Source organism: Canis lupus, chromosome 15 (genome assembly GCF_003254725.2).
Source record: "Canis lupus dingo isolate Sandy chromosome 15, ASM325472v2, whole genome shotgun sequence".
Classification (NCBI taxonomy): Eukaryota; Metazoa; Chordata; class Mammalia; order Carnivora; family Canidae; genus Canis; species Canis lupus.
This window is the reverse complement of record NC_064257.1, coordinates 41,665,882-41,690,088: the sequence shown is the minus strand read 5'-3', so window position 1 is coordinate 41,690,088 and position 24,207 is coordinate 41,665,882. Positions and strand designations below refer to the sequence as shown.

General features: G+C 40.9%; 1 protein-coding gene across 1 annotated transcript in view; it reads left to right on the top strand.

Annotated features, from left to right (window-relative positions):
* The first annotated feature begins 238 nt into the window (after positions 1 to 238).
* Positions 239 to 24,207, top strand: part of PAH (phenylalanine hydroxylase) — a 79,696-nt gene continuing 55,727 nt past the window's right edge. Inside the window, exons 1-3 of the mRNA XM_025439033.3 lie at positions 239 to 396; positions 6,305 to 6,412; positions 23,986 to 24,169. Coding sequence (XP_025294818.1) covers positions 340 to 396; positions 6,305 to 6,412; positions 23,986 to 24,169 — 349 coding nt within the window. The 5' untranslated portion in view covers positions 239 to 339. The remainder of the gene's footprint in view (positions 397 to 6,304; positions 6,413 to 23,985; positions 24,170 to 24,207) is intronic.

Here is a 24,207-nt window from a genome sequence, read left to right as displayed (position 1 = left end):
GCACTGCAGAGAACCCACTCCCCGAGGCCTGCAGTCCTGGGTTGGCCAGCCCCGCCTAACCCCGGAGGCTGCGGGGAGCCTCAGCTCAGTGCAGAGCTGGCAGCCAGGTTGGGGCTCCCCTCCCGCGCCCGCAGCACTCTCCCCTCCCCCCGGGGTGGCCCGAGCGCAGCCCTGCACCCCTGCGTCAGGACAACGCCCACCGGGGGGCGTTGCCATGGACATCCTTGGAATCTGTCCTCTCCTCCAGCACCAGGTTTAAAACCTCAGCAGCACGTGTCGCCTGCAGAACTGCCTGCCACCAAGGCCCCAGCGGTAGGGACCAGGTGCACAGGGGCCGGCATGTCCGCGGAGGTCCTGGAACACCGGGGCTCCGGCAGTAAGCTCTCCGACGGGCAGGTGCGTTGGGCGGCCTGGTTGAGCCAGGAGGGAAGGGAGTTTGGGCCTCGGTGGAAAAGGGCCCGAGCAATGCAATGTGGGTGTTTCCTCCTCCCTTAGAAGCTCACGGAGGAATCTGAATTTATTTGAAGGTGATAAAAATATCCAGGAAGGCAACAGATAGCGCAGGCCCTCAACGCCTGTTCCCGAGGGAAGGACACTTGTCCTGTGCGGCTTTAAGGGAAACAGTGCTTTGATCTCCTAGAGTCTTGGATCAGAGCCGTCCGTCTCTGGGCAGGTCACTGTCCCTCTCTGTTGCCTGCTTTCTCTGTCCTGCCCTGCAGTGGCTGCATCTTAATGATCTGGAATGGGAGATGGGATTTTTCTAGATCCACTTTCCTGTAATATTCACGAAGTGCTCTCAGCCAGCTTTCAAAATGGCAAAATTGGAAGAAATTGTATCCTTCTTCAACTTCTGGAGAAAATGAGGCCTGAGGAAGTCTTAGACTTACTCAGACCTGGGGAAAGAGAAAATTAAACAGAGTGGAAGATGAAGAAGCCTTATCCCTGAACTGGGAATGTGAGAGAATCCTAGATGTGACTGGGGATGTGCTCGGGGTGTGTTCTGTTCTCCGAGATTCATTGCCTTTTCTCTTGAGGTGAACAATTGCAGAATACACTCTGTGACTGAGTATTGCACTCCTAGGCTCTAGGGTTCAGACTGAAAGCGCAGCTCTGGGAGATAACACCGGTTTATAGACGTGTGTCATCTGTAGGATTAGTGGGAGCGATCTAGAGAACAGATAGGCAGGCAGTGGGGGGAAGGATGGTTGATGTTTTAGTACAACTAGAGAGACCACAGAACTTTGGACTGATTTTTTTTTTTTTTTTGAGTCCTGTGAGAAAGACTTCCTTTGAAAAAGATGTGCGGTGCTTGGTAGAGAGACCTTCATGTTGAGGAGGGACAGGGCATCAAACCCCAGAACAAATGCTGGCTCTGTCATTGTTTAGTTTCAGTGCCATTGGCAGGGGGCCCCCACAACCATGGGGGGATGGGGGTAAGTGATCTGGTTAGGGAGCCATGGGAGGTTAGAAGACTGAGAACCATAGATTGTCACTCTTGATGACTGGGGGATAGGGAGGAGCATTTAGAGCAGGCCTGGCATTGAAAGCAGGATAGTTAACTTTGCAAAGCTTCAGATTTTTCATTTTGAAATTGGAATAAAAAGCCCATGTCCTAGCATTGCTATAAGAATTAAATGAAATAGTATCTGTAAAGCTCTTAGCACAGTTCCTGGAGAATGGTGTCTAGCCAGAACTGGTTTGTTTACTCAACAAAATGTGTCTGGAGCATTGGCAAGAGAGATAAGCACTGAGTCAAGCACCGTGGTTGGTATAGCTACACCAGGGTGGGATCCTGGGTATGGAGTCAGGAGCCGTGAGCTCGTGTCTTTGGGCTACTAAAGCTGTGGAGTGGGGAAGTCACCCAGCTAGGAGGAAGGGGCTCAGTCTGATATCTGTAAAACCTCAAGGTGGTGGTTGAGGGGGGGCAGTTTGGACTAGGTTGAGGGGGGACAGTTAGGATGCCTTCCGGCTCTGAGAGTCTGCAAAAAAGACATAGTTTATGCCTTCTCGAAGCTCCCGACATAGATGAACAGAACATGCTGGACATAATTCGGACATGAGCCTGGAAAGCATGTGATATGTCAAGTGCTCTACACATAACAACCCTACAAGAGCTGTTTGGTCCATTCGTTCACCCAGCAGGCTCACTGTGCATCTACTATGTGCCAGGCACAGCAGAGTTTCTGCACCAGTGAAACGTGTATTCTAGTGGAGGAGAAAAATAAGACAAAAACTAATCAGACGGACACATCATTTCATGTAGAGAAAAATGCTGTGAAGAAAAATAGAACAGGGCAGTGGGGTACAAGGTGAGGGGAATCATAGCACTGAACAGCGAAGCCAGTGATCAAATGCAGATCTCACCTCCATACCTGGGGCACTCCTGGAGCACACAGCTTCCTCCTGCAGAGACGCACTGGAATCTAGAGTATGCTGTGTCCACGGCAAGATGTCTGCATCTTGTTTCTTGTCATCTTATACCGTGGGTGTGTACGCATTAATCACACCCGATTACAAGCTTCCTACCATAGCTCCAGAAAGCACTAAGATTGAAAGTGCCCCTGGAATACCTAGCTAAATCTTGCGTGTGATTTTGAAAAATGCTCTTTTCCAAAGATTACAGAGTGTATTTGTTAGACGCAACCATGGAGATCGTATTTTTCCTGTTAAGTGTATTGCCTTGTGATCAAAATTCTTTCCTTGCTGGGTGCTAGTAAAGTTATCTTTCTCTGCCCTATTTCTCCTATTTGGTTTCTGAGATACTTTTCTCTAACTTTTACCCATCCTGGGTGTACATATATTTCTAAGTCTGCTCTCATGCCTTTTGAAAACAAGATATAGATGATGAGCCTATGTTCTGGAAGAGATTTGCCCAAGGCCCCATGCTGGATCAACATGGCGACACTAGGATCTGAATCCACCCAAGGCCATACCATTTCACAAACATCCATGAGCTTTCTTTCATTTAAAGTCCCTCAAATTTTGAAAAGGGGAGCTGTTGTCTCAGTTGGGTGTGTCACTAGGAGGCAGAAGGATGTGGAATTATTGGATCTATGTTCAAGTCCAAGCTCTGTCCCTCATTAGCTGAGTGTCCTTGGACAATCCACTGAAACTTGCAGAGCTTATTTCCTCATTTGCAAAATAATAGCACCCACCTCCTGGTGCTACTGTAAGGACTAGAGAGCTAATTACCTGTAAAGTCTTGAAACAGTGCTAGTTGCTGCCAGCGATGATGTTCATTAGCTATAAAAAGCACCAAGTATGGCTCCTGGCACACAGTGGGTGTTCATTCAATGGCAAGTCCTATTATTAATATTAATAACAAGAAAGAGTAGTATCTTATCATATGGTAAATGTGAATTTGAAGATACATTTGGGAAAAGCCATAATTAAAAATAATCTGTGCATTTACCAGTGGTTTTAAAGTCTTCCATGGTTAAGAATCATCTGGGGTCTTCTGAAAATGCAGATTCTAAGATCCTACCCCAGACACTCAAATTTGATAGGTTAGGGCGGCGGGGCCCAGACATCTGCACTTGAACAGGGCATCATCCCCAGGTAATTTTGAAGTGGAGAAACAAGGAATATTCATTGAAGAACTCTGATCTAGGAAGCTTGTGGGGAGAAAGTGAAGGGGACAGATGTGGGTAAGAGTAGGCGGTCAGGAGTAGTGTTGAATACCTGGTCTACAGGAAACATGAGCTTAATATGAATATATTGCCCGTAGCAGAAGGAATTATCTAGAATGATATTTAGGAGTCTGGGTAACTGACCTGCTACCTTCCACCTGTGGGACTTCAGAGGAGTCACCCCTTCCTTTCTCTGGCATTGTGGCATCTGCCAAATACGGGGTGGAACTAGATGAACTCTAAAGATAGGGCCAGCTCTGCCAGTCAAGTGTCATGTGGGCATCAGAAGCTGAACGGAATGCTTAGAACCAGGAGGGAGTATTCATGTCAGCTTGGGAATACCGAGGTCTCCTGTAAGGAGGGAGACCCAAGAGGACTTTTGAAGGGAGCTAAGATATTTGAAAAGGGAGGCAGGAGGGTGGTGCAGAGCATTTGCTTTAAGGAGAAGCTGAAAAGACAAAGAGAAAGCTGGTTTGCTGGTGAGGTGAGTCCTGTGGGCGGAACTCGGGAGATGAGGTACCGAGATACTCCTGAATATCAGAAAGAGGTATTTTATCCGGCTGGCCATGGGGAGCCTTTAAAGAATTCTGAGCAGAAAGAGGACACAAGAGAAATTCTGTTAGGTTGGATGGATACAGATCACTAAGAGCTGGATTAGTGTGGGAGCAGTGGGAACAAAAGAAGGGCCTGACCTGACCCCGAGGGTCATTTCTGGGAAAGGTCAGTTAGGACTTGGACATACACAGGAGCAGGAAGGTGGTGGTGATGGGAGGGTTGGGGAGGGGTGCATTCAAGTCTGAATTGCCCTAGTCATAGGTGGTGGCTGTTAAGGTGTACCTGGAATGTGTTACTTTTCTTGGAGGCCAACAGAAGAGAATGTTGCCAATGGAACCAGAAATGGAAATCTTTTGTCATTTCAAGGAAACCAGGAAGGACTAGGGGCTCAGTGTGCTCTGGAGGAAGAAGAGTAGTGTCAGAGACTCCTGTGCATATCTCTGGCAGGGTTTAAAAAGGGGGAGGCAGGGCAGTGTCCTGCAAGAAGCTGTGAGTCACAGACGGATGTAGGCTGGGGTCCCATGGTGTGGGGTCCTGCCCTGGCTCTGTCGCTGACTGCATACCTAAGGGCAATTACTTACCTTCTCTGATGCTTCTTTTTGTTGTCAATAAGAGCGGACACTTGGTAGATAATAAAACCTACCTCCTGAATTGTACCAACATTCAATGAGATGATCCGAACCGAGTGCTTGTTCTAATGCCTGGAACATTATAGACTCTTCATACATGGTAGATTAACTATACTGGAATTTAAAAAAAAAAGACAAAAAATCTGTATTCAAGAAAAATAACATCATGGTCCATTTAGGGGTATGTAACAGTTCAGTTTTCCCATTCACTGAAGCACCCTGCTGATGATTTTGGTTTTTGCCCCACACCTTTGGTTTCGGTGGAGTTCTTGGAAAATATTAATTTTTTGAATGAAAAGAACTTCATTTTGAGGGTCTCAATATTTCAGCAGGGCTTATGATGATGCCGAGTCACTGGGAGAGCTACTGGGAGAGTCATTGGGCAGGCTCTCAACAAGGCTTCTCACTGAGCTGACGTAATACCCATTCCACTAATTTCATTAACTTTCTTACAAGAGAGTAATTGTCCTGCATGGTTTTGTTTTGTTTTTCCTCCTGGTTTTAGGTACATGCTATTTATTTGTGGGTACACAGGGAACTTTAGATATTATTATAAAACTTGACTGTATAGTTTTTAAAGATTGCAGCAAACCCTGCAATGCCAACCCTAATTGCACCTTAGTTTGCTGTCATATGAAGGTGGAAAGTGCTAGATCCTTGTCATATTTTATTTAGTGTAAGACATCCATCTTCTGGCAGGTCATTTGTGTTACTTTTATGTATTTTTTGACTCTTTCAATAACTGGATATCTTAGATCCTAGCTTACAGGACATACAGCTTTCCTGAGCATGATGCTTCCCTGAGATCCTTGCCAAAGGCCAAACAATCATTCTTGTGTATTTATAATATTTCCATCATTTTTATATGTAAACTGTTCTATTGTTTTTTTTTTCATCATGTGAATACTGCTTACAGGGCTTATTATTAGCATGATTTTCTAGATGAGGAAACTTAGAAGGCCAAGCTATTTGCCCAAAGTGTTTCAGCCGGTAATTGAAAGACAGAGGACTTCAACCCAGATCTTTGGTCTCAAATACCTATTTTTAGTACTTTGTACACTGTATTTTTCAGTGTTTTCCTGAACAGTTTTTGAACTGTATTATACCATCTCTGAGGATCTCCGTGTTGTGTGTCTATTAAGCCAAATATTGAGGCCCTGAAGGATGAGGCATTGTCTTATTCATTTTCGGATCTTAGAGCTATAATGGTGTCTGGCCCTTGGTAGGTGCTCATTAAAAGCTATTGAATCTATAGGATGACCGTAACATCACTGAATAAAGGTTTCTGAAATTGAATTCTGACCTAGGGGCATCATTGAAAATATCACTTCCCTTAACTTACTTATCTTCTCCCAGAAGTTGGGTCCTTCTGTGTAGAATATATGTAGCGTATTGTATTCCAGGCCTTAACTAGAAGAGAAAGTTTATGCTAGACTCTTCCTTGAAGATTTCACAGGAAAACATTGTAATCAAGACCACTTCATCTTGTAGGAAACAAGCTACATTGAAGACAACTCCAACCAAAATGGTGCCATATCACTGATCTTCTCACTCAAAGAAGAAATTGGTGCCCTGGCCAAAGTCTTGCGATTATTTGAGGTAAACATTCATTTCTGCCTTGGACAATGCATAGCAGACTTCTGGGTTATTTTCTAATTGAATGCCAGGAGAAGAACATGGGATCTGGAACTGAGAGGCTTGATTTTCAGCTCAGGCACTTAACATTAACCAACTGTGTGACCTTAGTGAAGTCTTCCATTCTGTCAGAACTGCTGTGTCTCTATTCACAGAATCAGAATCTGTGAATCATTCAGAATCACGAGTTGTACACATAGGAAGCTGGCCATGGTTTCAGACATCTTTTATCAAGCTTTTCCTGAATTAATTACTATCTTTTTGGTATTCCCAAAGCACTTTACTTTTAAAGTGCTTCAGGCAGAGAACCTTGGCTTAGTCATCTTTATATCCTCTACAGACCAGTTTTATGCATATTTAATGTTCACTTAAGAATGAAATTAATTAGAAGCAAAGCAAATTAGGCTTTATTTTATTTTTTAATTTTTTTGTCCTGGATTTTAAGAAGGAATATTTTTGAACCAATTATTTTTTACTCTAAATTCTTTAATAAAATTATATCGCATGGGTACCTAGGTAGCACAGTCAGTTAAGTGTCTGACTCTTGGTTTCAGCTGTGGTGATGATCTCAGGGTCGTGACATGGAGCCCCATGTTGGGCTCAATGTAGAGTCTGCTTGGATTTCTCTCTCCCTCTAACCCTTCCCCACCACCTCTCTCTCTCTCTCTCTCTGTCAAATAAGTAAATCTTTAAAAAAATTATATATGGTGACTGAATGCATAAATCAACGGAGAAGAGACACATCTCTCATGCAGAATTCCAAATAATTTAAGTGGATACTCTATACTCAAAGAAGAACAGCATCACTCTCCACTCTTTAAGTGTGGGGGGCACAGTGTGACTTTCTTCTAAACAGGACAGGATGGAAAGGGGATGGAGAAACCAATACACAGTAGCTCAGCCAGGTGATGAAGGTCAGTATCAACAGTGATAAGTCATGTAGGTAGGAAGAACCCTTGATAGGGCTTGATAACAGCACTTTACCTCTGTGGTCTTCCTCCTCTGAAACCATAATCCCAATCCAGCTAGAAGAAAAACATCAGACAAGTCTCAATTAAGGGGCACTGTACAAAATACCTGACCCACACTCAACAAAACTATTTAGATCATCAAAACCAAAGAGTGTCTGAGGAACTGTCACAGTCAAGAGGAGGAGCCTAATGGGATATAACCTCTAAATGCAGTGTGGGTCTGGAGTGGGAGCTTGGTACAGGAAAAGGACATTAGATATAAAGGAAAAAATTAAAATACAGTATGGTCTTTAGTTCATGAACATGCATCAGTATTAGTGCATTGGTTCTACTACACATTCCACAATAACGTACGGTGCTAATAGTAAGGGAAGCTGGGTGCAGAGTATACGAAAAATTTCTATATGTCATCTCAGTTTTTCTATAAATCTAAAATAAATCTAAAATCTATCTAAAAAAATAAAGCCTATTTTTAAAAACATTGAACATGTCTATCCATAGGAGGTGGGGGGGAGGGGGATGTCTGCCTGAATGAGAGCAAGCAACACAGAGAAGAAAGAGCACTTTCTGAATGACAAACTGTTCATAAGGAAAAATGAATCTGTAAAATGCTCCTATGCAACATTCTAGTCTTTGTATTATACAGTTAATCAGCATTTTCCCTCGAGAGGTCAGGCCTTAATCAGTTAATAAATTAAATAATAGTAAATTAACAGGATGTTTTCAACCTAATAAATAAACCACAAGCAACTAAATTACCAGTGCTAGCTAAAATGCACCCGGAGGGTGTGTGTGTGGTGTGTCTGTGAGTGTGTGTACTCTGGATGAACTTTTTAAAGCATTATCTAAAACTCAACTGCCATGGTCAATAAGTGGTATTATTATATACATCTACAGAGGAGGAAGTAGAAGTCACCATACCGGGATTGGTGGAGGGGCTTTTTGTCAATGTGTATTGTGGTTTGTTTTTTTTTTTTTTCAAATATATTTCAGAACTTGCTCTAGACATTAGATGGATCGGCTTCCCTTCTGCCCTTCTAAACAGACTGGCAAAATGCAGAGTTAAGTTATCCTCCTTCCCATCCTCATTGAAGGAAGATAGAAAATTGAATTCTAGGGCAGCCCCAGTGGTGCAGCGGTTTAGCGCCGCCTGCAGCCAGGGTGTGATCCTGGAGACCCTGAATCTAGTCCCACGTCAGGCTCTCTGCATGGTGCCTGCTTCTCCTTCTAAGGCCTGTGTCTCTGCCTCTGCCTCTCTCTCTCTCTCTCTCTCTTTCTATGAATAAATGAATAAAATCTTTAAAAAAAAAGAAAATTGAATTCTAGTGTCTGTGGAACCACAGTATATGATGTACCAGGCATAGCGGATGCTTGATTCTGTCCCCATTCAACCTGGTGGAGGAGATATGACTATGTTTTATGCGTGAAGGAAGTGGGGTTCTGAAAGATTGAGGCATTTGTTTAAGGTCACACAGCTAACCTATCGCGATGACGGGATCCTGGATGGGCAAACCAGGAGCTCTCTCTGGTGCCCCATGCTTCTGCCCAAATACAACTGTCCCTGCATATCTGAATACTTCTGGAGGTTTTTTTTTAATGCAAATATCATGGCTCCATCCTCCTAGTCTTTGAGAGAAAGGGACCGGTCACTAGGTATTCCTTCTTTCTTTCAGATTGAAACAGTTATCAAAGTGCAAGAATAATAACTACCTAAGTCCCTCTCATCCCTATCAACCACTATTAACATTTTGACAGGTTCACTTTCATTTTTTTTCTTATATGATTATGGTCTCAAACATTAAACATCAACGTACTGTTTATAAAGAACTACAGCATTAAAGATGTGTGGCAGTCCTTTCTGATCAGTCCTGTCATGCTGCAGACTTCCTGGCCAACGCAGCATTATTCTGAGTTTAGTATACTTTTTTTCTATATTTCAGTCCTTAAAAAAAAGAAAATGATATCTACATTGACAAGTGCTGTGCTGTTCACACTTGTCCTGCAGCCTCTTGGGGTCGGCTCAGTAGAGCCCAGAACATGGACTCTGCAGAGACAGCTGTGGCTTTGGGAAAATTGCATAATTTCTCTGTGCTTCGTTTCCTCATAATAATACTAGCATTTGTTTCAAAGGGTAGTTGATAGGACTGAATGACTTACTGTAGGCAAAACCCTCTGAGTAGTTGCACAATTAAATATTCAGGAAGAATTGTTCTGTATTCTTTTCTGAATGCAGTGATTTTGAGATACATACATGTTGATACATCCAGATCCACTTAATAATTTCTGAAGAGTAGTTCATACACGTACCATATATTATTTATCTGTCCCCCTATTTTGGGCATCTGTGATATTTCCGATTTTCTGAAGTCATAGACAATTCTGCAGTACTTTGTTGTTGTTTTTGGTATGCAATGTGGAAATTTTGGGGGGGCATTCAATGAGTTAATCTTTATTAAACTATAAATATGAAGATCAATTATGCTTATTCTAAACAATAATGATAGAGAGCTTCTTAGATAAAAAAAGAAAGAACTACAGAAAGAAACAGACAATAAAAATCCAGCACTTTGCTGTGTACACATTATAGAGCAAAATATATGCACAAATTTTGAAAATAAAATGCTTAGCTAAATCAACTCACATACAAATACAAATTGAAAAAAGCAAGGGCTTTGCTGAGTGAAATAAGTCAATTGGAGAAGGACAAACATTATATGGTCTCATTCATTTCGGAAATATAAATAATAGTGAAAGGGAATAGAAGGGAAGGGAGAAGAAATGTGTGGGAAATATCAGAAAGGGAGACAGAACATGAAGACTCCTAACTCTGGGAAACGAACTAGGGGTAGTGGAAGGGGAGGAGGGCGGGGGGTGGGGGTGAATGGATGACGGGCACTGAGGGGGGCACCTGAGGGGATGAGCACTGGGTGTTATTCTGTATGTTGGAAAATTGAACACCAATAAAAAATAAATTTATTCTTAAAAATAAATAAATAAATAAATAAATAAATAAATAAATAAATAAATAAATAAAAGCAAGGGCCTTCAAGGATAGCATTTGGAAAAGAAAAATTTAAGCTAGAATTTAATTGCTGGTCCTAAGGCTTGGATATTTTAGTCTTATTTATTTATTTTTTTTGAGAGAGAGGGAGAGAGACAGAGAGAGAGAGAGAGAGATGATGATGAAGGGGAGGGACAGGCAGAGGGAGCCCAACTTGGGTTCCGGTTCATGACCTGAGCCAAAGGCTGATGCTTAACAGACTGAGCCACCAGGTGCCCCTCAATATATTGTTTTAAAAGAAACTACTAAGTTGTCCTCTAAACTGTTAAATTACCCTGTAACATTTATGCTACCTTTAGTTTGCTATGGGAACACTCATTTCTCTATACTTTTAAGGTTAGTTGTTTATCATTGCTTTTTAATCTTGGACAGTAGAAGAAGTAGGATGTACCAATTTATCATTTTAATTTTTGTTTCTCAGATTACAAGTGAGATGATAAGGTGTTTTTTCATATTACAGGACCTTAGATTTTATTCCTTTGTAAATTGTGACTTGTACATCCAGATTTTAAATTTTTTCTGTGGCAATTTTACCTTTTCCTTACAGATTTCTTGACATTTTATGTAATCTGAATACCTTTCTGTAGAATGACAAATATTTCCTCCCAGACTCTTTATTTTACTTGAATTTATGGTATCATTATCATACTGAACTTTTAAATTCTAATGTAATTAATATTTTCAGTCACTTCTTCTATCCCTTCCACATGTGATCTATGAGCCCTGTCAGAAATCTTAGAAAAAGTATAAAGATCAGAAGGATGCTAGAAGACTAGAGAGAGTCCAAAGCCTTGATTTTTTATTTTTCTTTTCAAAACAAGGTAAAAAAATCTAGAATGAATTACTTAATATAGTTTGTCAACATTCAAAAGGAAATAGCAAGGACCAAGAGTCAGGCAGGGCAGGGCCATTAGAGGAAACAAGAGTAGCTCAGTAGAGCAGAGAGACTGTGAGGGCCCCAGCGTGTTTGTTGTGTATTTACATCTCTCGTGATATCAGGGTGACTGAGGTAGAAGAGCGAGTGTTAGATGGAAATACAGACAACACCCCTACATCATGTAGTTGACACTAAACCTCTGGACCATATAAAATGAAGCCAAAGATAATAAAAGGTAAAACTAATGAAAGAATCTAAACTACACTTTATGCAGTGTTTCCTAAATAATATTCCTTCGAATTCTGTATGTGAATAGGTATTTTATTAGAAGAGAGATCCAAGGGTAAATAAGTCTGGAAAATTCTCCGTCTAGATTTTGGAAAGCCATCGCACACACAAACATATTAAAGGCCCTGGGAAGCCCTACAGAGAGGGTATTTATCCAAGGTTATGGTGTCCGGTATTCCCCAAATGTATTTGGCCAGGCAGTCTTGTTCAGGGAAGGCCTACTGATATTTTGCAGGCATTAGTGTTCCACTAGATTCATGCTGTTTTAGAGTTATGAGCTCCACACCATCAGTTATAACCTAGGTTTTGGGGGCCCAAGGAGTAGAACAGTATTGGGTTAAGAGTATACTGTCTAGAACCAAACCGAGTTCAACACCTTGTTGCACTGCCTATGAGCTGGATGAGCTTGGAGCAGTTATATGACCTCTTGGTGGCTTAGTTTCCATATTTTTAAAAATAAAGGTAATAAGAGTCTTTCACAGGGCTTCTGTGAAAATCAGATGAATTAATGTTTGTGGACTGTTTGTTAGAGTACCTGACACATGGTAAGAGCGCAATAAATGTTTATTCTTGTTTCTGCATATCAGTTTTAGAGAGCCATTGAACTTCAGGGAGTCTTAAGTTCTCAGCAATGTGAAAAGGTGTTAAAGGATTAGGATTATTTGTCTTGAAGAGGGAAGATGGGGCAAGGACATATTTGAAGGGCTATTCTGGGAGAGAAATACTACTTTTTCTATTGCTTCAGAGGTAAAAGGGCAAGGTGTAGAAATCACAAGAGGCATATTTGGAATCACTTAAAGGCAACATTTCTACTGTGGAAGGGTGCCAGAAGGCATTACACAGAAGTATCCCCACTGTGAAAACAGCCAGTGAAAGGCAGGGCAGAATCTAAGCAAAAATCATGGTGTAAATAGACTTACTTGTTCTTAATAGAGACAAAGGCCACAAATCTATCCAGCTCCCCTAAGATTGGCGATGGAGGGAGAACATTCCATATGGAGAATCCTCTGTACCCTAGGAGTCCCTCACTGCAATCATATCCATGTTTTTTTTTTAAAAGATTTTATTTATTTATTTATTCATGAGAAACACACAGAGAGAAAGAGAGGCAGAAACACAGGCAGAGGGAGAAGCAGGCTCCATGCAGGGACCCCAACATGGGACTTGATCCTGGGTCTCATGATCAGGATCAGGCCCTGGGCTGAAGGCTGCACTAAACTTCTGAGTCACCCGGGCTGCCCAATCACATCCATGTTTGATGACAGGACCATCCTTCGATGGCTTGCAGCATAGCAGACATGCAGCAGGGACATTTAACTACACCTTAGTACATGCTCAGAGTAATAAACCAAGGACTAAGAGTTGTGTGAACCTAGATGACCTGGACCCCTGTCCCAACTCCATATGGTGACAGCTTCATTAGCCCCTCGCCGTCAAGAGTGCCTATGGGCATCCCAACTCCTCAAACAAAACCTGAGATCTGCAGAGTGAGGGCAGATTTCCATGGTCAGGCTTCATTCCCTCCCTGGGAGCCCATCTTTTCCTCGGATGATTAGCACCAAAATCGCTGTCCCATGAAGGGAAGCTGTTACCTGCCAGTGGACCTGTGGACTTGTTGACCTCAGCTAGTAACAATACCAGAATGTAACACAATCACTTGGGTATTTATAACAGAGATACAGAAGTACTGTGTTGGCTTCATGGGGAGAGACTGAAGCAGATGTTTTCATGAACTGGGGTCAAATAGTTAGGAAGACACCAAGATGAAACTTGAAAACATGTGAACTTGAAAACATCTCACTGTCCTCAGTTGTTCTGATTTTCGGTGCTTCATGCATTTATTTAAACATTATCTGTAGCTCTCTGTATTTTTAGCCTCTACTAGCTCGTGTCCCGCCCCTTTGTGGAAAAATAGTCTCTTGAGAGTCTTTGCTGCAAGTGGCTTCGTAATAGGCTGTAAAATCAGATGTCAGGCCCCTGGGGAGGTTGCAAAGAAGAGGTCTCCCTCCCTCTGCTAGCATTCCACTAATCACCTTACTGTAAGTTCTCTAAGGAAGGGAATGAGCAAACATGGATGGAGAGTACTGAGTTCATGGGTATTCTCAATTAGCACCGTTTACTTGATGGGGACACAGAGGTCTGACTAAGCAAGCTGCCCAAGGTTAGACACTTAACCAAAACTGCTTCAGAGGTCACCTCCTGTCTTCACGATGGACGGGGCTTTTGGAAACAAATGGAAAAGGCCCAGTCGGTATTGGCCACATTCACATCCTATGCTCTGCCTGTACCCAGAGGACCTGTGCCTTTTCTGTATCAGATATTCAGTGAGCTCATCCTCTCATATTTATGCATTCAATTAATGTTTTGTTTTTGTTTTTGTTTTTGTTTTTCTTGTTTTTTGTTTTTTGTTTTTTTTTTTAGCATCCACTGCTAACAGATCCTGTAAAGGTGCTGGGGAGACTGGGGCGAGTCATGGTTGTTCTCTGCCCCTACAGAAAGGAGAGAAGCTCAGGGGCCCACAAGGCAGAGTCAGCCAGGAAGGGTTTCTTGCAGATGGAATGTTTGAGCTGACACCTGAAGGGGGTGGCCAGGAGAGAGAGGAGGGGGGAACTGAATTCCAGAACAAAGAACCACATCCCTTAAAGGCAGAGAATAAGCAAGCGGTCAGGCCGTAGAATCCTCACATCCTTTGTATCTGCCCACCTCAGAGTTCCTGGGGACAGAGGTTGGGTTGCAGGGTTACATGTAGGCAGATATGCCATGTTTACTATGTGAAGTTTGGACTTTAAGGTCCTGCCTGTAACCTCTGGGCCTGGAGAGCAGGACAGGATCTAGAATGAATCACGAGGGTTGCCTTGACCCCACTGGCCGTAGATCCAGAGCAGTCGTGAGCGGTAAAATGTCTACAGGAACACTGCTTCTTCAATCAAAATAAGAAGAGCTTTGAGCTCCATTAGGGGTGGGGAAAAAAAAGTTCTTACCACCCAGATGACTTCTTAAAATTTTCTTTAAAGGCCCTAATATGGATCATGATACAAAGAACAGCCATGTAACTCACTCCCTGCTTAAGAAATGACCAAAGTCCCTGGGCTTCCTCCCCAGATGTAGGGATTAATCTGAATCTGATATTATTCCCACCCATCCTCTTAGACTGTGCTATATATGGCTGCCCATTAGTGATGTAGGGCACAGAGTTGCAAGCTTTGACTCTTCGTAAAGTTGGAATTGTATGACGACTGTCATTCTGCAGCTTTCTCTCCTGATGATGGCATGACAAACGTTGCCATGATGATCTGCTCAGTGTTCTCATTGGTTCTCCCTGCTGTGTGTTCATGTGCGACTGTACTGCATCCTGTCCCACTGGTGGGCATTTAAGTTGCTCTCATTGTCCACCCGCACAGGTGGTGCAGCACTAACCCTCCTGCACGGGCAAGGGTTGACTACAAGGACTTCAGATTGAACACTGGTGTGGGTTTTAGCCGCTCAATCACTTAAGAGCTGGACGTGTCTGAGAAAGAGCAACACAGGATATACTTTCTGAACTTTTATTATGAAATTCGATCCCACATGGTGACAATTTAAAGAGTACCATGACCCCAATCACATGAGTTGTGATTGCTCTTTGGGAGCCCTGGACTGAAACTGGGCCTATTCTATCTTGTGACCCTTGGGGTGAGCAAAAGTATGAAGAGGAACACAAGGACACAACTGTTCTTTTCTCTAAAGAGGCCCCAGTTCTCCCCAGAGAGGAGTCTCCCCTGAGTTGGATGCAACTCCAGCTAAATGAGGGGAAGGTGAAGGGATAATCTAACAGAGACGGAGAAGACAGAGGCCAGAAAAGGCCCAGAGATTACAACGGAGATTTTTCCAGTGGGATCAAGAGTGTGTCCCTGAGGACGGTCTCCAGAGGGCATGAATCTGGCTGATGGTGCAGCTTGAACCCACTTGAGGAGTCTTTTCCAGGGCAGGGTGGGCAAAAATATGGTGCTCACGCCACAATTTCATCGTGTGGCCCACACTTTTCTGACGGTGTTTGATTTCCTATTCATCCCAGTGGATTTACTTCCAGATTATTGCTCTACCAGGGTGGTTCCGGGCCCTCTCACAGGACAAGATGGGCAAAACATATAAGAGGTCCCCCTTATGCCTGTGTCCCCCTCTCTACTCCTGTAACTATCATTTCTTACCCCAAATACTACAGGGGCCTCCAGACTGCTTCTGCCCTTGGCCCATGAGGCTACTCTTAAACAGACCACCTCTTTCAAAGTGTGAGTCAAGAAAGGTATCTTCTCTGCCTCATTACCCTCCATAGCTTCTTATTACCACTCTGAGCGAAATGTGAAGTCCAGGGAAGGGCCCATAGGTCCCTGTCAGTGACGGCTCACCTCATGTCCTGTTGCCCATCCTCTTGCTCATTCTGCTCCAGACACTCTAGGCCTGCTTGGCCTTCCTCAGTCATATTGTGTGCTGTCTTACCGCAGGACCCTTGCACTTGTGGTTCCCTCATACTTTTCTCTCTTGTTGACTTCAGATCTGTACTTACAAATCATCGGCTTATTTTTTGAGCTGTTCCTGTTTAAAATAGCACCTTATGGCAGCCCCCCCACCCCAGAATATTCAATCCCTCCTTCCTGCGTTATTTTTCTCCATTCAATCTGAAGATTGTCTATTCTAAAAATAAGTAGAAATATATATATTTCTACTTATTTTTCATAGTTACTGTTAATCTTCTGCTTCAAGAATGTAAGCTCAGGAAGAGCAGGGATTTTTCCCACCCTGTTCACACATATCCCAGCACCATGAACAGTGGCACATGGAAGGTGCTTGGTTGAATGAGTTGTTGAACGCTCCTGTCAGTTTACGTGAGACCAATGATTTGGGACATTCTTTTTTTTTAAATTTTTATTTATTTATGATAGTCACACACACACACAGAGAGAGAGAGAGAGAGAGAGAGAGAGAGAGAGGCAGAGACACAGGCAGAGGGAGAAGCAGGCTCCATGCACCGGGAGCCCAACGTGGGATTCGATCCCAGATCTCCAGGATCGCGCCCTGGGCCAAAGGCAGGCGCCAAACTGCTGCGCCACCCAGGGATCCCGATTTGGGACATTCTTAGTGAATATCTTTGATTTTCCCCCAGAAACCTCTGGAATAGGCCAGAGCTTAACTTCGTTCAAGTTTATTCTAAGGCAACAGCCTGTAGTGGTGCAAGAGACTCTCCTTTGCCAGCCTAGTCTTGTCTGAAAGTACCTTCTGCTTTTCTTTCTCCTTTTTGAAACATGCTTTAAAGAAAGAAGCTGAGAAAAATTTAGGGTAAAGCAAATAAAAAGGGAGAAACATCTCATAAAACATAAGGCATCTTGCCTCCCTGGAGAATGTATATTTACATCAAGTTGAAAGAGGCGAAGCATAATAGTAAGTCTTTACTGTATATCCATCAAGGAAGCCAAAATTGTGTGAGGTGCTTTTCTCCTTTTTTATTTTCCCCCTGAGCTACGAGGTAATATTATTGTCTTTATTTTAACCATAAACCAAAGTTCAGGAGGACCAACTGTTGTGTCCAAGGGTGGAAAGCAGCAGAGCCAGAGCTTGAACTCAGGTTAGTTTCCAAAGCCCACTCTCCCCACTGTACCCTTCTCCTTTTCTCCAGCAGTGAAGCAGAAGAAGAAGGAATGGACCCTAAGCCAGAAAAGACCCAGAAGGGCAAATCCATTTTTCACCGTTGTGAATTCTGTGCATCTGTAGTTTTATTCACTAGTGACCAAGACCCTTATTTAGAAAAGTTTTCCTCAAGGATGGGAGCAGGAAGGGGTTTCTAGCTAATCCTTATTGAAATCAGAGGTTCATTTCAGTTTCTTTTTCTCTGAGTCCCCATGCTCTCTGCTCAGCCATCCTGATTAAGGTGTTACCTTGCTATCTTTTATGAGTTGATTCTGTTGGACAAGTCATGAAATTGTCTTCACAATTCCCTTCCACAATTCTCCGAGCTTCCCTTGCCTTCACTCAGATGTCTGTGATGTGGTCAACTTGTAAACCTACACAGACCCCTTTGCCTAAAAATAAAAATTAATTTACTAAAAGGTAGCTGTGATCATAATTGGGTTTGGAGGTTCATCTCTAAAGCCTCTCTTAGCAACCAAAATTATTGGTATCTAAGGATCCACACTGATAAGCTGGACAAACTCCAGTAAAGAAATTGCATGCCAAACTTGAGAGTTATTTATTAACAAATTGATTCAAATGGGAAAGAAATAGTTTAAAGAGTTTGGCGGGGTGTCCTTAGCTGAAAACTTCACTCACATTTAAAAGATAAATGTCTCTTTTCATTATAAGTCTGATATTATAACGCTTTTGGCAACTAAATAGAAGTTATACATAATCTCATAATAATTCACTTGGATGCATTTTATTCTAGTCTTTTTCTTTTTTTCTTTTGGCCCAGGCATAATTTTTTAAAATGTGTTTTAATTATCATATATGCATCCTGGGTATTTTCCCAAGTGGTTGTCATTGCAACCATTTAAGAAATAAATTTTTCATTATAAAAGTAATAAGTGTTGTTTTTAGAAAAGTCAAAGTATGATAAAAAATAGAAAGAAGGAAACAAAATTATCTGTAAATCCATCATCTGTAGACTACTACTGTTAACATATTTTGGAGTAGATTACTGACATGGCTTTATGCATGTTGTTGTTACTTGTTTTTTTTAAGATTTTATTTTTTTGTTTGAGAGAGAGAGAAAGAGAGAGTGAGTGGGAGAGAGCATGCACTGGTGGGGATTGAGGGCCAGAAGGAGAGGGAGAAGCACATACCCCCAGGACCCCGGGATCATGACTTCAGCCAAAGGCAGAGGTTCAACCAACTGAGCCACCAGGTGCCCCCTTTGGTTTGTTTTTTATTTTAATTGACGTAAAATTGACATACACCTTGTCAGTTTAAGGTGAACACCATAGTAATTTGATATTTTTAAATTTTTCAAAATGATCCCCACCAGAAGTCAGGTTACCATCGTCACCATCCAAAGTCATTACCATAGTATTGACAAAGTCCCTGTGCTGTACATCACATGCCCATGACTTATTTTCTTTGTAATTAGAAGCTTCCACCTGTTAATCCCCTTCATCTATTTCTCCTGCTTCCCAACTCCTACCTCCTCTGGTAACCAACATTTGTTTCCTGTATCTATGAGTCTGTTTCCATTTGTTTTTTTTTTTGTTGTTGTTGTTAGTATTTTAAATTCCTCATGTAAGTGAAGCCTTATGGTATTTGTCTTTCTCTGTCTGACTTATTTCACTTAGCATAATACCTTGGGTCCATCATGTTGGTACAAATAGCAATTTTTTTTCTTTAGAGTTTTCTTTTTTATGGCTGAGTAATATTCTACACACACACACGCACACACACACACACACACACACCACATCTTCTTTATCCATTCACCCATTGATGGACACTTAGGTTGCTTGCACATTTTTGGCTATCATAGTGAACATAGAGATGCATGCATCTCTTCAAATTGGTGTTTTTGTTTTACTTTTTTCAGATAAATACCTGGAAGTGGAATTGATAGACTGTATGGTAGTTCTGTTTTTATTTTTTTGAGGAACCTCCATACTGTTTTCCATAGTGGTTGCACCAATTTACGTTCCCACCAATGCTATCCAAGTTCCCTTTTTTTCAACATCCTTGCCAATACTTGTTATTTCTTGTCTTTGTGATAATAGCCAATCTGACCAGTATGGTTTTGATTTACATTTCCTTGATGATTAATGATGTTCAACATCTTTTTATGTACCTGTTGGTATGTCTTCTTTGGAAAAAATGTCTATTCAAGTCCTCTGCCCATTTTTTAATTGAGGTGTTTGTTTTTTGATATTAAGTTATGTAAGTTCTTTATATATTTTGGATACTAACCACTTATTGGATGTACGGTTTGCAATTATCTCCTAGTTGCTTTTTTTTTTTTTTTTTTGGTGGTTACCTTTGCTATGCCAAAGCATTTCAGTTTGATTTAGTCCTATTTGTTTATTTTAGCTTTTGTTGCCCTTGCCTGAAGAGATTGGTTCAAAAAAATACTGCTAAACCCAGTGTCAAAAAGCTTATTGCCTATTTTTTTTTAGGACTTTTATGGTTTCAGGTCTTACATTCAAGTCTTTATTTTGAATTTATTTTCATGTATAAGATAGTGATTTAGTTTCATTCTTTTGTATGTAGATGTCCAGTTTTCCCAGTACCGTTAATTAGGGAGACTCTCCTTTTCCCCATTATATATTCTTTCTCCTTTGGCATAGATTAATTGACCATATATGCAAGGGTTTATTTCTGGGCTCTCTCTTCTATTTCATTGACCTATGTGTTCATTTTTTATATATCTTATTTTATTTAAATTCAGTTAATTGATGTATAGCATATCATTAGTTTCAGATGTAGAGTTCAGTTATTCATCAGTTGCATCTAACACTCGGTGCTCATTACGTAATATGCCCTCCTTAGTGCCAATCACCCAGTTACTCATATGTGGAATTTAAGAAACAGAGGATCATAGAGGAAGGGAGGGGGAAATAAAATAAGATGAAATCAGAGAGGGAGACAAACTATAAGAGACTCTTAACTTAGGATCTATGGGTTGTTTTCGTACCAGTACCATACTATTTTGATGACTATGGCTTTGTAGTATCATTTGAAATCAAGGCATGTAATATTTCCAGTTTTGTTCTTCTTTCTCAATTTCTTTGGCTACTTATGGTCTTTTGTAGTTCCATACAAATTTTAGGATTCATTGTTCTAGATCTGTGAAAAATGTCTTTGGAATTTTGATGGGGATTGTATTGAATCTGTTGAGTGCTTTGGGTAGTGTGGGCATTTTAACAATGTTAGTTCTTCCAATTCATGAGCACAGTATACCTTTCCATTTATTTGTGACTTCTTCAATTTCTTTCATCACTGTCTTACAATGTATAGGTTTTTCACATCCTGGTTAAATTTATTCCTAAGTATTTTATTCTGCTTGAGGTAATTGTAAATGGGATTGGTTTCTTAATTTTTATTCCTGATACCTCATTATTAGTGTATAGAAACACAACTGATTTTTGCATGTTTATTTCCTCTTCCACAGTTTTACTGAATTTTTTTTTTTTTTACTAGTTCTAGTAGTTTTTTGGTGGAGTCTTTAGGGCTTTCTATACGTTGTATCATGACATGTGCAAAGGGTGATAGGTTTACCTTTTCCTTTCCAATTTGGATGCCTTTTATTTTTTTTTTCTTGTCCAATTGCTGTGGCTAGGGCTTCCATGTTTTGTTTTGTTCTTGGTCTTAGAGCAAAAAATTTCAGCTTTTCACTGTTGAGTATGAAGTTAGCTGTGAGTTTCTCATATATGGCCTTTATTATGTTGAGGTATGTCCCTTTTATGTCTGTTTAGTTGAGAGCTTTTGTCATAAACGGATGTTATATTTTGTCAAGTTGATTTTTCTGTGTCTATTGAGATGACTGTGTGATTTTAATCCTTTGTTTTGTTAATGTGTTAATGGTATATAGCGTTGACTGATTTGTGAATGTTACTTGCTTTTCATTGGTGGCACATCTCCATTGAGTGATTCCACTATAATTCTCCTAATCATTCCCCTATTGTGGGAGTTTAATTAGTTTATAAATTTTGGTGAATTTTTTTCCCCATAAGTTAGATCTCCAGAATTATAAAAACTGAGTCATGGGGCATATGTTGTTTTATGGCTATTCCTAAAGTAAGAGGCTTCTCTCTGGAAGTGCTTTTGTGAAGGATGGAGTGTGGATGTTGAACACAACCACCAGTCTGTCTTCCAGGCTTTTTGCCACCTCCCACCTTTCTCATCCCTTACACCACCAGCTGTACTCTTGCCAATGAGCATGCCAGAGGTGTGTCCACTCTTGGTTCATGGCCTTGCTGTATTTTCTGCTCTACACGAGGCAGGAATTTATTATTTCTTCCTTTAAACTTTCACCTTAGGTAAATAGCAGGTGGAACTTACCCCTTCTCTTTCTATCTGAGCCAAGAAGGATGACATTGGTCTTTGCTTTGTTTAGGAAATTACCTCTGTTTGTCTGGAAAGCTTCAGAGCAACTGTTATCTCTCTGATCTTACCTCCTCCACATACTTTTTCTCTCTTTAGTTGGGACCCTCACATTGGGCTACCTAGTCATCACTGTCAAGGGTGTATTTCTGCAGTTGGTGCCCATAAACAATGGTTCCATCATGTGCCCTTGGGGATTATGCAGAAGAGAGTGTGGCAAGAATACCTGTGTGAGGTTACTTATTATTGTGTTTGCTATACTCAGGGGTTTTCATTTTTAGTGCTTTGCACATAAGTAAATAATAATGATAAAAGCTGATGTTTGTAGAATCCTCACTGTATCCCTGACAGGGAAGGCATTGAACAAGGTCAGAATACCAGTAACTTTCTGGCCACTTCTGGCAAAGCACCATCATCTCTGATTTCATGTTTTACAACTTAACCTACTCACAGAACATAATTCTAAACTATGAAGTGATAATCAAAATTAAAAGATGTCATCATTTTAATTATCCATGTTTTCTCTTCAACTGTATGCCCTTAACAATCAAGGAGAAAATGCACTTCCTGGAGCACCTGGATGGCTTAGTTGGTTAAGTGTCCTACTTGAGTGATTTTGGCTCAGGTCATGATCTCGGGGTAGTAAGAATAAGCCCTGTGTCGGGCTCCACACTGGATGTGGAGCCTGCCTGAGATTCTCTTTCCCTCTCCCTCTGTCCCTCCCTCCTCTTAAAAAAAAGATATACTTCCTGAACTATAATATTGATGAATTTCATTTTTTGGAATTTTAGAATTAGTCGAGTTAGATTTCTTTTCAGGGTACATTTTGTTCATTTAAATGTTTGGGACAACCTCTATCATTTATTTGTTTTAAGAAACTATAGAGCATATTCTTGGCTTTCCTCACAAAGAATGGCTCTGTCAATGAAATCAGACTTTCTGAATGAGAAGCAGATGACTACCATGCATTTAAATTTGAGAATCAAAATACATAAATGATTTTTTTCATGACAAAATTGATGATAGCTGAAACATCACCAGCCAAAGACACTAAAGTTGAGGAGCTATAGTATTGTATTTTTTTTTGTTTTTGGCACTTAATAAAACCCACATATACATGAATCTTCCCATCTCAATTAGGCCTTGTGTGTCTACCCTATTTAGTACTGCAGCTTGTCCTTGCTTTCCCCCAGGACTGGCTATAACCTTCACTTGCTCTGCTTTGTGTTTTTCCCCTTGGCCTTGTTTTATCATAACCATTACAAAATAATACAGAAATCAGTTATCTTTTGTTTGTTATTTATCTCCCACAACTTAAATGTAAGCTTTGTAAAGGAAACTATCTTGGGTCTGTTTTTTTCACTGATATATATCAACCACCTGGGTTGATCAGTACCTGGAAGATACAACATATATTTTTTGCATAATCTGAGTGAAAAGTAATTGTATAAAAATATGAATGGTAGCTATACTAGCTAATTTTCATTGAGCATTTACCATGTATCCGAGGGTATGTATACATCATCTCTACCAATGCTCCCAACAAATTTATGAAGCAGGTATCATTAATATCACCAAATTACAGACAGGAAAAGGGAGCTTTAGAAACATGAAAGTAAATTGTTTAATCTTATAATCCATATGAGAACTTTGATATAAACCCAATAAGCCTGACTCCTGGGGACTCTATTTAAGCTGGGCAATGTTGCTTCTGTGTTATTAACTTACTGAGATATTATTATTATTGAGATTCTAGAGGATTTCATTTGGGAAACAAGATTTCCCTATGTAAACATTTTTGACAACTGCTTCCCTAGATATATGAACCAAACCAAAGTCTTAGGTTTGCAACTCTAGGCCTTTAGCTGATTTACATGTGATTAAATTCTGTAGCATTTGCACTATTTCCCCCACTTTTGTTGCTTGGTTTTGTAAGGAAAAGTAAACAACTTTCAATACTTTAAGGACTTCCTTCTTTATATATATATATATATATATATATATATATATATATATATATATATCCTGTTCCTCCTTTCTCTGTGTTTTATTGTGTTGTTTTACTTTGGTTGTGTGTGTGTGTGTGTGTGTGTGCTTGTGTTTCAAGTAGGCTCTATCCTGGGCATGGAGCCCAATGTTGGGCTTAAACTCATGACTTGAGATCAAGACCTGAGCTGAGATCATAGTTGGATGCTTAACCAACTGAGCCACCCAGACACCACCCTAGTTTCGTGTATTTGTCTGTGTTAATTCCAGTGATTTTCTCCTTCACACTCCCTATTCTCTTTTCTAGGAGAATGATATAAACCTGACCCACATTGAATCCAGACCTTCTCGCTTAAAGAAAGATGAGTATGAATTTTTTACCTATCTGGATAAACGTAGTATGCCAGTCCTGGGAAACATCATCAAGATCTTGAGGCATGACATTGGTGCCACTGTTCATGAGCTTTCCCGGGATAAGAAGAAAGACACAGGTAAGAAACAGAGGGATTCTACAACACAAGCAACTCGA